Source organism: Indicator indicator, chromosome 14, assembly GCF_027791375.1.
Source record: "Indicator indicator isolate 239-I01 chromosome 14, UM_Iind_1.1, whole genome shotgun sequence".
In the NCBI taxonomy this organism is placed as follows: domain Eukaryota; kingdom Metazoa; phylum Chordata; class Aves; order Piciformes; family Indicatoridae; genus Indicator; species Indicator indicator.
This window is the reverse complement of record NC_072023.1, coordinates 18,809,131-18,823,102: the sequence shown is the minus strand read 5'-3', so window position 1 is coordinate 18,823,102 and position 13,972 is coordinate 18,809,131. Positions and strand designations below refer to the sequence as shown.

Sequence of the window (13,972 nt, the reverse complement as noted above, 5' to 3'; positions counted from 1 at the left end):
CCAAGCTGTGTGGTGCAGCAGACAGGCTGGAGGGAAGGGATCCATCCAGAGGGACCTTGACAGGCTGGAGAGGTGGGCACAAGCCAACCTCATGAGGTTCAACAAGACCAAGTACAGGGTCCTGCATCTGGGTCGAGGCAATCCCAAGCACAAATCCAGGCTGGGCAGTGGCTGGCTGGAGAGCAGCCCTGAGGAGAGGGACTTGGGGGTGCTGGTGGATGAGAAGCTCAACAGGAGCTGTCAATGTGCACTTGCAGCCCAGAAAGGCAACCAGAGCCTGGGCTGCATCAAGAGAAGTGTGGCCAGCAGGTCAAGGGAGTTGATTCTCCCCCTCTGCTCAGCTCAGGTGAGACCCCACCTGGAGTACTGCATCCAGTTCTGGAGCCCCTGTTACAAGAGGGATCTGGACATGCTGGAAGGTGTCCAGAGAAGGGCCACCAGGATGATCAGAGGTCTGGAGCACCTCTCCTGTGAGGACAGACTGAAGGAGTTGGGGCTGTTCAGTCTGGAGAAGAGAAGGCTCCAAGGTGACCTTATTCTGGTTTTCCAGTATCTGAAGGGGGCCTGCAAGAAAGCTGAGGAGGGACTTTTTTAGGCTATCAGGTAGTGATAGGACTAGGGGGAATGGAACAAAGCTGGAAGTAGGGAGATACAGGCTAGACATGAGGAAGAAGTTCTTCCCCATGAGAGTGGTGAGAGCCTGGAATGGGTTGTCCAGGGAGGTGGTTGAGGCCCCATCCCTGGAGGTGTTTAAGGCCAGGCTGGATGAGGCTCTGGCCAGCTTGATCTAGTGTGAGGTGTCCCTGCCCATGGCAGGGGGGTTGGAACTGGATGATCCTTGTGGTCCCTTCCAACCCTGACTGATTCTATGATTCTATTCTAAAACACATTCAGTTCAAACATTACTGTTTCCTCTTTATCCAGTTGTCTTTGGAAAGAGAACTGTGTGCTCTGAAGAGACTGGAGGAAAAGATCTGGTTGAATGTCATCTTCACTGACATTTTCAAATTATTAGCATGTGAAGGATGTCATGATGCTAAAGAGAAAACCCAAAAGACTTAGCAAAAGCGTTCTCAGCCATGAATTCAGGGCTGCAATAATTTGGTATGGTTTATATTTGGGTTACAGAGCATGTAAGGCCAGCATGAGCAGGCAGGAAAACATAATGTTAGTAGCTTTGTGTTTGCTGTAGTGCTATTGTGGGCAGTGAGCTACAGAGCCCTCCCATCCGCACAGTAGTTGAGTCGAGGACCTAGATGTGCAGGAGATACTGCACTGTTCTGTTCCTGCTTGGATGTTGTTCCAAAGGCACAGGGAACCCATGTTAGTCGAAAGTAAATCTCCTGAAGCCTATATCTGAGCTCTGTGGCAATTGTTTTCCCCCTGAAATCTGAAAAAATGTGAGGTCTGGTCATGTTGCTTCTCCCAGGCTCATTCTGGCGTGCAGTCCAGTGAAGTTCATTGCTAAAGATACCAGACTTAGTTCTGTGTTGGGTTTGTGTGGGGTGGGTTGGTTGGTGGTGTGGTTAGTGGTCTTTTTGTTTGGTTGGTTGGGTTTTGTGTGCCTGTGTGGGGTTTCTGTTTTTTATTTGTGTGGTTGGTTGATTTTGTTTTTCTAAATGATTTCATTGGTTCTTTGTTTTCTCATCCTAGAATCATAGAATGGTTTGGGTTGGAAGGGACCTCTACAGGTCCTCTAATCCAACCACCTCTGCCATAGCAGGGACAGCCTCCACTAGATCAGGTTGCCCAGAGCCTTGTCAAGCTTGACCTTGAATATCTCCAGGGATGGGGCCTTAACTCCCACCCTGGGCAACCTGTTCCAATGTTCCACTACTCCAGACTTTCAGCTGTAGAAGCTATAAAGGATTCAGAAGATTTAGAAATATTAGGCAGCAATTCCATTTTGACATTGTAGGTAGTTTGCAGCCATGCTGTTCTGCCCATCCTTTTATAATATTTCCACTTGTGTGTGACTTTAGCAACCACAATCTTCAAAGAGTCAAAATAAGATGAAGAGCTCATCTTTTGAAAGCTAAGATTCAAGCTGTCAGATAACAGAAAGGATTGATGGTTAGCTCTGCTGATTTTGGAAAGAGGAGCTATTAAAAGGATGTTCTAATTTGAGTTGGCAGAATAAGGATCATACACAGTCCCAAAATACCAGTGAGCACTGATTTTAATGTTTCATGGCTTTGGTGGAGAGGATGGCTCTGTGTTCCATTGAAAAACAGAGAGTCAGCTTTCCCTTGGCACTATATATAGTATTCCCAGGGTGCTAGTGTGAGAGCAGTAATGGGTGGAGGTTTAAAACAACCCAACAAACCCCAATTAACACTGACTTCAGTCATAAAAGGAATCTACCTTTTCATGGGGATTAGAGCCTACCTCTGCAATCTCCTTCTGAGTGCTTCAAATTTAGTTTGAAGGTCATGTGCTAAGGGGAATGTGTCATTAAGAAACAGGCTGGTGGAGGAAGATGGAGTCTACAGTCAGTGTGGAATGAGTCTGCTGCCTCGCTTTTGGATCTTTGAAGCTGATGATGGAAACAGCCAGAGGAGTAGCTGGAATCCCTGACCTGCAAAAATCCATTGAAAAGGTGTCTAGAAATGAGAATGAGGTTAATTTGTCTTTGATCTTTGGGACTGGAGATGAGAGGAAAGCTCAGGCTCTTTGAAGCCCCTGTCCCTAAGCAAGACGAGGTAGCGCAGGGTCTCAGCAGGCTGCTGCAGGCTGTGCCAGTGGGATGGTATGAAGTGAGTTTGGGAGTCAGCCCTACTCCAAGAGGAGCAAGTGTCTCTGAGAGATTCACAGTATTTGGATCCATAAAGGCAGCCAGGCAGTAAGGGAGGAGGGAAGAGAGAAAGGGAAAGATGGGAATAGCATCATTGCATCCATGCCATGAGCTCTCATCTGGGTGACCAGGTGCATGTGAAGGGACCTGCAGTGGATCTCATGCTGAAGCTGTTTGCAATTAGATGACTCAGAGCACTGGGGAGCCATCCCAGGAGTAAAACCCTCCTGCACTGAGGAAGAACATTCAGCATCTGTGATTTTAGTGATTTAATGATCAACCTTTTGTGACTGATCATGTTAAATCATACCTTCTCTAAACACTCTGAAGATTATTGAGCCTGAATTTTTTCCCTGATGTTCTGAGCATACTTACAGTGAGATCAGAGTTGGTTTTGCCATTGACTTTATTGGAGTTGTAATTGAATCTTAGGTAGCTGTCCTTAGGCTAAGTAGACAGTGGCTTGTACAGTTAGGGAAGCTGGGGTAAAAGAAGAAAGGGGCTCAGTTTATTGTACTCCTAAGTGCTGCTTTCTGACTCCTTGTAACTAAGGCATGCTACCAGTGCCTGTTTGGAGAATGAGCATATGGAAACCAGTGTGCTGTTAACTGAGACACAGTCTGTGTCTCAGGTTGTCTGCACAAGCCCTGAAGGGGCAGATAATGAAGTTCATGACATGAGTGAGAACACAGGGCATTCAGGAGGCATCCCTATTTGAAAGCATAAAAGTACTCTGAGGAAGGAATGAAGTAAAACTCCTCTGTCACAGCAGCAGAGGTTCAGATGTGTGGTTGCAAGCTGGCTTGTTGTGACCCCAGCTGCAAGCATACTCCAACAGCTGCAGCAAGCTGCTAAATCATTCTTGGCTAATGCTGACATCAAATTACTAAGTCTTTATGTGCCTTCTGCTCTGTTTCCTTGAGTTGTATTTGTCTAAATTTTAAAATAACACACTATTCCTTTGGCATCTGAGCTCTTCCACTCTACTCAGTTTGATTTGATTTTAATTCACTGGTAAGTCAACTTGCAATTAATGCAGAGTGCTCAGCTTGTGACTTTGCAGATGCCAGCACAGTAAGTGACTGAGATACCATCACCAGCATGAGATAGTGACTCTCAGGGGAGATAAGAAGGAAGCCAAGATGCAAGAAAATACTGCCACCATTATCTGCAAGTAGGTTAGCTCAATGTCACTGCAGCAAATTCCTTGTGGTTACTGAAAGTCATCTTCAGTACCAGCCAGCAGTCCTGTCTCTGAATATCTACTAAATAACATCAATAAGAACATTAAAAACAAAACCCAAACCATTTAGTGTTCTCGTGGCTTTGACTGTAGTGTCATGGCAATGTACTGGGGCAGTTTTGTCTTGAATGCATCTTCCTCTCTGGAAAAGTAAAGCAGAGCATTTGAGGGAACTCTAGTACCAGGGAAGTTATTTCTCTGTTATCTGTGCCTATTCGAAATTGTGCCTTTTTAGGTCAATCTGTTATATCAACCTGACAGCAAAAATATGCTGCTGAGGATTTTATTTGCTTCCTGTCCAGAAATGAAAGTAGCAGAAGTGCCCAAACTAAAGGTGCAGTGGTCTGTTTTACCAGCCTTGACAGGCATCAGCATCTCTTCTGAGCTGCTGTCAAACTGCTGGGACTCATTACTGCAAATTACTGAGCAACTCATGTACTCTTCAGGTGCTGCTCAGGGCTCAGGAGATTCCAGATCCAGATTTATCCAAGTGCTGACAACCTGCCGTGCATTTCTGTGAGCTTGACTGCAGAAGGTCAGAAGACAACCCTGAAAACAGTTCAGCTCAGAGCTGAGCTGGGGAAAGAATGTTGCCTGAGATGCACATTTGCACAAGGGGCTGGATCATTCAGTGCATTTCTTTTGAAGCCAGGTGAGTGGGGAGGTACCTCACAGCTTCTGGCTATGCCCTTGAAAGTACCAAATGTTCAAAGCATGTCAGAGGTGAGCACTAACTAGGAACCAGCAGCTCTTCATTTAAAAAAGCTGGACAAGGTTGAGAATGGGGAAAGAAGGAATGAGTGACAGAACACTGGAACAGGCTGCCCAGAGAGGTTGTGGAGTCTCCTTCTCTGGAGACATTCCAAGGCTGCCTGGATGTGTTCCTGTGTGACCTCTAGGTGAGCCTGCTCTGGCAGGACGGGATGGTTGAAACTGGACTGGATGATCTTTCGAGGTCCCTGCCAACCCCTAACTTTCTGTGATTCTGTGAAAGGTGTTTGTGCCCAACTGGATGTGAGGTTTGCACCAGGCTGGTGGTGTCCATGCCAATATAAGCAGGAAAATAACCCATATTGTCAAGCTCACACATGCACTACAGAGGTGCTCAGCTGCAGAGGAATAGTCCTTCTGATCTGTTAAACATGGAATAGTCTCTTCTGTGCCTGCTGAAACAAAGGCATTGTAGTACCCTCAAGGCCACCACTGGAATGGGGTTGCCTACAGTACTCCCTGTCTGGTTTGTGAGTTAAAGAAAAATACAGTTGAGCTTCCAGTACCATTTCCAGAAGCTTGTTGACACAAGGCATTTGCCCCCAGCCTGTGAAATGTCAGAAAGCAGGACAGGGCTCTTATTATTGCAACCAGGGAACAGAAAATTTCATTTGCTTCTAATCTCTCCTCTCCTGAGGAGCACAAGATGGGCAGCAGCTTTGGGGCTGTGTTAGGCCATCAGGGCAGCTGTAATTGTCATGTTTTGTGTTTCTGCATGGGCTTCTGGCCACCTGTATAATATCCATCTGCTGAGCTGGGCATGATGCCTCCTGACACTGAGATCATTTGAATGGGGTGCAGGGGGTGATGATGCTCCTGAAGGACAGTTTGCATGATGAACGCTGTCCTTGCTGTGTGAAGTCCTTCCCATGGCAGTGCTGCTCTCTTCTCCTTACTTCAAGGCAACTGGGGAGATTCATCTAGAAGAAATGAAACGCAGCATGGCAATGATAGCAAATGAATATTCAGAGACAGTCCCTGGCCCTCTGTGACTGTGTCTGAACAGTTTTAATGTGTTTCTCTTAGAGCTGTGCAGTGCTTTTCTGTGAATGGCAAATTTGATGGAGAATGCAGTTTTAGAACTGCATCTATTCGCCATCTGAAGTGAGATTGGTTAAGTAGCCCTAAATGGGAAAGGACATGGTGAAACTGTCTTCCAGGAGTGGCAGAGGACCTGTCTCTGCCTTCCCCTCAGCATCAAGCTGTGTGCTCAAGTTCCCCTTGATCTGGATGAGGGGATTGAGGCACCCTCAGTAGGTTTGCAGATGACACCAAGCTGGGTGGCTGTGTTGATCTCCTAGAGGGCAGGGAAGATTTACAGTGGGATCTGGACAGGTGAGAGCAAAGGGCCAAGGCTCATTGTATGAAGTTCAACAAGGCCAAGGGCCAGGTCCTGTGCCTGGGTCACAACACCCTCATGGTAAGCTACAGACTTGGGGGTGTGTGGCTGGAAAGCTGTGACTCAGAAAGGGACCTGGGGGTATTGGTTGGCAGTCAACTGCACATGAGTCAGCAGAGTGCCCAGGTGGCCAAGAAAGCCAAGGGCATCCTGGCTTGTGTTAGAAACAGTGTGGCCAGCAGGGACAGGGAGGTGATCATCTCCCTGTGCTCAGCACTGGTGAGGTCACACCTCCAGTGTTGTGTTCAGTTCTGGGCCCCTCACTACAGGAAGGACACTGAGGTGCTGGAGCATGTCCAGAGAAGGGCAACGAGGCTGGTGAAGGGCCTGGAGCACCTGGGCTGTGAGGAGCATCTGAGGGAGCTGGGGGTGTTCAGTCTGGAGAAGAGGAGGCTGAGGGGAGACCTCATTGCTCTCTACAGCTACCTGAAGGGAGGTTGGAGCAAGGAGGGGGCAGCCTCTTCTCCTTGGTGACAAGTGACAGGACCAGAGGAATGGTTTCAATCTGCACCAGGGAAGGATCAGGCTGGATGTTAGGAAATAGTTCTTCCCAGAGAGGGTTCTCAAACATTGGAATGGTCTGCCCAGGGCAGTGGTGGAGTCACCATCCCTGGAGGTGTTTGCACAGTGTGTGGAGCTGGTGCTTAGGGACATGGTTTAGTGTTGACCCTTGAGTGCTGGGTCAAGGGTTGGACTGGATGATCTTTGAGGTCCCTTCCAACCAGATGTATTCTGTGATTTGCTGCAAAAGGAAGTTTGAACCTGCTTCTCCCATGTCACAGTGGAAGTTCCAAGTTATGGGGAGGGCTATAGTCCAAAAGCCTGCTGATGGTCTTATTCTACATTTAATAAGCAATTAGTGTTATTAGAAGAGGTTTTGGATACTGAGGCTCTGAGTGCCTAGGTGAATATTGAAAGTATTAAGGTAGGGATTGCTTGGGGTCGGGGGGTGGGTTCGTTGTGTTGTTTTTTTTTTTTTCTTTTTACCCCTTAGTCACAGCTTCCCAATGGAAGTGGAATGAGTTTAATAGGATGGACCCAACTCTTGTACCTGATAATCTGACAGGCTGTCTTGCTGCTTCTCAGGGAAAGAGGAGTCACAGATTCACAGACTGCACTGGGCTGGAAGGGACCCTCAAAAGTCATCTTCTCCAACCCCTCTGCAGTCAGCATAGACACTTCTCCAACTACATCAGGCTGCCCAGGGCCACATCCAGTCTCATCTTGAATGTCTCCAGGGACAGGGACTCAACCACATCCCTGGGTAGCCTATTCCAATATTTCACCACTGTCATTGTAAAGAGCTTCCTTCTGATGTCCAACCTAAATCTGCCCTGCTCCAGTTTCAAACCATTGTCCCTGGTCCTATCACTCCAAGCCCTTCTAAACAGTCCCTCCCCAGCCTTCCTGTAGGCCCCCTTCAGATACTGAAATGCAGCTCTAAGGTCTCCTCCAGGCTGAACAGCCCCATTTCTTTCAGCTTTTCTTCATGGGAGAGGTGTTCCAGTCTTCTTAATATCTTTGTGGCCTCCTCTGGACCTGCTCCAGCAGATCCATATCTGTCTTGTGTTGGGGGCCCCAGAGGATGGTAAAGCCCATTTTGGGGAACACTTAGTTAAAAGTCTGATAGTAATGGGATGAGAGGGCCCATGTGAGAAGGTACAGCCAGGCAATTGATTTCTCCCAGGGCACCTTTGGCTTAATTTGCCCTCTGTATTCAGCTGTGTCTTGGCTATTTCTACAGACAAGGAAGCCAAATGCAGTAACTTAAGGGATTATTTTTATTACTTTGTTTTATGTGTTCAGGTTGAATTGATTTCTTGCTTGGAAGACAGTGGTTTCGTTTACATTAGCAAAAAAGCACTGAGCAGTAGGAACAGATCTGCAGAGCAGAACAGTAATGAAGACCCAAGGCAGATTTCAGGAGGTTTCTTCTAAACAGCTTTATTCTAACTGTGCTTGAAGGAAATTTGGAAAGAAACTTGCAACAAAACAGGAGGCCAAATATTGCATATTGAAAACAAATGTCAGGTTTTCTGCCAAAACAAAGACTTCAAAAAGCCTGGCAGATGTTCATGGGACATTTCAGTGCTGTCAAGGCTGTATTTTTTGTTGGCAATTGTTTCAGCTGAAATTTTATCTGGTGCTTCTTTGAGGTCATCTGACGTCCTACTAAAATCTGTGTATGTGTGTGTGGTATCCTGCTGTTGTTTCAAAGAGATCACAGAATGGTTTGGGTTGGAAGGGGCCTCCAAAGGTCATCTAGTCCAACCTCTATGCAGTGAACAGAAACATCTTCCACTAGGTCTGGTTGCTCAGAGCCTTAGAATCATAGAATGGTCTCAGTTGGAAGGGACCTCTGAAGGTCATCTAGTCCAACCCTCTCTGCAGTCAGCAGGGGAATCCTCAACTTGATCAGGTTGCCCAGAGCCCTGTTGAGCCTCACCTTGAATATTTCCAGGGATTGGGCCCCAACCACCTCCCTGGGAAACATGTTCCAGCGTTCTACCACCCTCATGGTGCAGTCCTTGTTCCTAACATCCAGTCTAAATCTCCTCTCATTTCAAACCATTGCTCCTCATCCTATCACTGCAGGCCTTTGCAAACAGTCCCTCTGCAGCCTTCTTGTAGCCTCCTTCAAGTACTGGAAGGCCACTGTTAGGTCTGCCTGGAGCCTTATCCAGGCTGAACAACCCCAGCTCCCCCAGCCTGTCCTCATAGCAGAGGTGCTCCAGCCTCCTGAGGATCTTTGTGACCCTCCTCTGGACCTGCTGCATCAGGTCCATGTCCTTGCTGTGTTGAGGGATCCAGACCTAGACGCAGCACTTCAGATAAGGTCTTACAAGAGCAAAGTGGTATAAAATTGATCTATGCATAAAATTGATCTCTTCATAACCATTAGAAAAATAGACTCTTATACCTATCTCTCTGCCTACACCAGAGAAGGGAAAAAATCCAGTGCTGCTGTCTCCCCTTTTTTGTTCTGACTCCTCTGCTGTGTGACTATGAAATCAGTCATGATACATTTGCCTTAGCTGTAGGAAACCAAGTGAGAGAGTAGGCAGCAACAAAGGCAGGATGGGTGTTTGGGAGCAGGTATTACATGCAGGGGAGCGGCCCAGCTTCAGTGGAAAGAGTGCATATGAGGCTTGGTCAGAAGTGGCTTTTGATGTAGTAAATTTGGCTGCATGCAGGAGCCTTTGAGTACTCTCCTGTGGTACAGGCAGGGAGGGTTTGGTGGTGGTGTGAAATCTGTGTGGACCCTGGAGGGGAAGCAGATTATAGAGATTAAATCATGGTGACTTTCTCATATAGAGGTACCCTCTCATGCCATCACCCCCCCAGGATCAAAGAGTTTCTATTACATAGCAGCATTGTGCTTCAGGCATTGTGTTTGGTTCTGGCAGACCTCCCTATCAGTTACATCCCCTGGTACATATTTGGGATACTTTAGTATCTGATTTGTTTAGTGTCAGACATCAGGACAGGGCAAACATCAGTGCAGGGTTTTGTGTGTTTGAATGGCCTAGGATTGCCTGCTGGACATCTCATTCATCTTGGTATGTTCCAGAAGCATATGGTAGGGAATGGTTATATCCTTGACAGGATACTGGGTTTGGAGTAGTATCTGTTTCTCACATCAGGGGTAAAAGAGACATCACCAAGTAGCTGTTGCCAGTTTAACAAATCATAACCTGATGTAGTTTTTTATACCAAGAGATGAGAAGACTGTGATAGTAGAGAAATAATCTGTATGTACACACTGCCCACCTCATAGCTGCCAATTTCTCTCTCCTTTAACTTGCATGCTACAAATACTAACTGCTTTTAAACCTACTCATGCCATCTTAAACACCAGCTCTCAACAGTTTGGTGCCTGTTGCTAAACATTTGTGGTGTCACTTACCCTAAACAGTTCATTGATTGCTTGCTGATGACACAAAACTGGGAGGAGTGGCTGACACCCCCTGGGGCTGTGCTGCCATTCAGCCAGACCTGGACAGGCTGGAGAGTTGGGCAGGGAGAAACTGAATGAAATCCAACAAGGACAAGTGGCAAGTCTGGAGAGAAAAAAAAATATGTGGACACAAAAAAATATGTCACTAACAATAATAGATTTTCAGGAAAACTGTCAGCATTCATACAGGGATTTTCGAGAAGGTAAAATTAGAAACATTTTGGGCTTTGCAGTTAGCAAGATACCAGATAGCTTTCAACTGTCTGCTCAGATTTCTGTTTTCACAAGAGAGGCAGTATCAGACAGTTAGAATCACAAAATGTTAGAGGTTGGGAAGGACCTCCAGAGATCATCAGGTCCAACCCCCCTGCCAGAGCAGGCAGAGCAGGTCATACAGGAACACATCCAGGTGGGTTTGGAATGTCTCCAGAAAAGGAGACTCCATAGCATCTCTGGGCAGCCTGCTCCAGGGCTCTGGCACCCTCACAGTGAAGAAGTGCCTCCTCATGTTGGGGTGGAACTTCCTGTGTTCTAGCTTGTAGCCAGTGTTCCTTGTCCTAGCGCTGAGCACCACAGCAGCTTGTGTGGACTTTCTCTGGATTCGAGAAAGGTGTGCAGGTGATCGTAAATACATGTATGAAGAGAAACCTCTGGCTGGCTATTGAAATGCCTGGGAGAACCTGTGTGTGACCAGTTTGTTGTCCTTGGTTGTTTTACAGGTTCCAGAATCTGCTGTGGTCTCGAAAAGCGTTTGTGGACAGCGTGAAGGTGTATAACCACAGCTACATCTACATGCCAGCCTTCTCCATGAAGACAGGGACGGGACCCTCCCTGCGTGTCTATTACACCCTGGAGGACTTTGGTGCCAAGCAGGCTGTCCTTTTTGCCAACCCCAATTTCCTACGTGACATTGGCAAGTTCTGGAAGAGCAAAGGTATCCATGCCAAACGGCTTTCCACAGGACTCTTCCTGGTCAGCGCCGCCCTCGGGCTGTGTGAGGAAGTAACAATTTACGGCTTCTGGCCCTTCTCGGTGGACCTGCGTGGAAAGTTTATTAGCCACCATTACTATGACAATGTCTTGCCTGATTCTGGATTCCATGCTATGCCAGAGGAATTTCTACAGCTCTGGTTTCTTCATAAAAGTGGTGTACTGAGAATGCAGCTAGAACCATGTGAGGACCCTTTACTCCAGACTTCTGCCTGAGGATCCTAGGAAGCAGTTTGGGAGATCCAATAGTTTTTAATTTCCAGACTCTCCAACAGAGAGTTCTGTTTTCCGTTGAGTCTTTTTAAAGGGAAAATAATTGTGGATCTGCATGGACCATAAAAATGCTACCTGAAGGCCAAATGGAATACATCCTTAATGTACAGTGGACCTGGGGTGGGGGAAGTGAATCTCTCCATCGAGTCCGTTCAGCAGCATTGTGAACGTAACATTGGAAGCAGCAGAGCTGAACTTTCCAGGGGACGTTTCTAAGTGACCAATGTACAAAGGGGCATTAAGGCTCGGAGAGACACAGGGCCACCCACAAGCTTTTGCTGACAGTGCCAAATATGACTGTCTGTTCAAAAACCCATTTCATTCCAGACTGGCACCTCGTACCTTTCCTTTTATTCCCCTCTGTTTGGGGGTATGTGTGTGTGTGTGTGTGTAGGAGAGCTTTTGTGTGTTGTTGACTTTCTTTGTTTCTTTCTTTTTTTTTTTTTCTAATGGAAGGAAAGGTGTAAAAGCCCCCAGAGCTGAGTGCCATCAACTCCTCTGAAGACTCTCGGGAGAGTGAAGGGTGCTAAGAATCTTGTTAAAAGAATGTTCTAGGAGTGCCATGCTACTGAGCATGGATGGACCTACCTGTTGTAGGTTTTATCAAGATAGTTTAGGTAATTACACTTACAGCTATATTAATTCTATACTGTGGTTAAGAGAAATTGGTTTGAAAATAAAGTATGTGTTAGAAAAGCCAGTAGTGAAGAGCAGCCTGGATTCAGTTGACCTGCTGCAAGATTTCCAGAGTGACTTTTGTAGCAGAGAGGGTTCCTGACATGTTTTGCAGTCCAGCCTTAGGGATTAATTCTGTATTCTCTTGGACTCCAGATGTTCATTGACTGTTGAGGGGATTTGAGGTGTTCAGTGGAATGCAGAATGAAGTTCTGCATTCAGCAGAAAAACTGTGAAATGAATGTAAGCAGCACTTGAAATGAGTCGAAGCTTTGAAAATCCTTTCTGTGACGAGCTCTTCTGCTTGGATTGTAACGTTAGCCTTAAAGACTTGTGCTTCTCTTGCAAGATTGTCTGGTTAAAGATAGTCTGAAAAATAAAACAGCCTTTGGGAGCACTGGAAAAGCTGCATAGCCAGCAAGAAAAAAGAAAAGGAGAAAACAGCAGGGCCCCCTTACATAAGGCAGCCTGGCAGTGGGGGAATTGTCAGCGTATGCATTGCACGCGTGCGGTGCTGGCCGGCGCAGCGCCCGAAGGACTGTTTTATTTTGGGTTATTACTTGGGGAGCAGATGGTCCTATCACCATGTAAATGAGAAATCTTTTTGTTTGCCTGCTTTGGTTTAGCACTGTAGGACAAGAAGAGAAAATACCAGCTCAGTCCACAGTGCGATTTCAGCTACAAGATGTTACCACGGTTAACTTCCAGCAATCCAGATCAGTGTTCTTTCTCTTCCTTAACCTTCCATCATTAGTAGCTGAAATTCTACTCAGAGTGTTGAAACAAGCAAACTGTCATCAGGTTTCCACAACAATTTCCTGTGCTACCCATTTTAGCTCCAAAGTGTTAGTATTTTGGGGGATGTGTCCTATCATATGTTGACAACATCTCTCTCTCTGTAGACTACCAGCTGCAAGTTATACAGATATAATTTTAAAAAAACCCAAAAAAACCCCAAAAGGCAAAATCCATGGCTCTTCTTGAAATAATTCAACTATCTGCGTAGGATAGTGGTTAAAAAACCCACCAACCACCATGTTTTGCTTTTTTAAACATATGCTTCATAAGAAAATCTTCTTTCTAGATATGGATAATCCAGGCATCAAGTGGGCACTGTTCCAGGGGATTACAGGGCAGTGCTTAACCTGTTACGTGGAGATTTGGATTAAAAAGCCTTGTGGAGATTGTTCTGATAAAACCTGAATGTGCTTCTGTAACCCAGTTTACCTCTGCCCATGTTTTTGTTAAAAGTACAGCCAACATCACTTTATAATCCATTCCCTTTCCTTATGTTTGCCTGTGGTGTGGGTACTCAGTGAGGAAGGATTTGAAAGTTAAATATTTTCTTTGCTGCTTGTTATAGTGAAATTTTCCTGAGCTGCCTTTCTTGGAGAAGCAGCAGTGCCTGTATGGTTTTAATTGTAGACATCAAGTTTACAACTATTTAGTGTTTTGAAGGTTGCTTTACCTGTGAGAACAACAGTCAAAATACGGTGTGCTACAATGGCATTTCAGAGGGATGCCAGAGTTTCCTTGGGGATGGAAGAGGGAACAAGGAGAGTAGGAGGGAACTACCTCTTAGTCTGTCCTTAATTGCATTTTTACCAATACTTAGGAATTTAGGTCTGAACCTCTCAGACAGTTCTCCTTTTTCCTGTGTCTTGGGAAAATAATCAGATTAGAAGAACAAGAGACAAACATGTGTTTTTGTAGGAAAACTCTGTGCAGTGTTCTGTGATGTCTGACTTGTTCAGCTGGTGTCCTGGGTGTCTGGACATACTGGATACCCCATCTCTGAAAGATTGAGGCAGACTGAACCTGTAGCATGTGGTCTTCGTGAGTCACTTATGATGTTCCAATCGTGATGTT

General features: G+C 46.1%; 1 protein-coding gene across 1 annotated transcript in view; it reads left to right on the top strand.

Moving 5' to 3' along the window:
• The window catches only part of ST8SIA1 (ST8 alpha-N-acetyl-neuraminide alpha-2,8-sialyltransferase 1), a 109,055-nt gene extending 97,684 nt beyond the window's left edge, over positions 1 to 11,371 (top strand). Inside the window, exon 5 of the mRNA XM_054386890.1 lies at positions 10,885 to 11,371. Within this exon, the coding sequence (XP_054242865.1) occupies positions 10,885 to 11,371 (487 nt within the window). The remainder of the gene's footprint in view (positions 1 to 10,884) is intronic.
• The last annotated feature ends 2,601 nt before the right edge of the window (positions 11,372 to 13,972 follow it).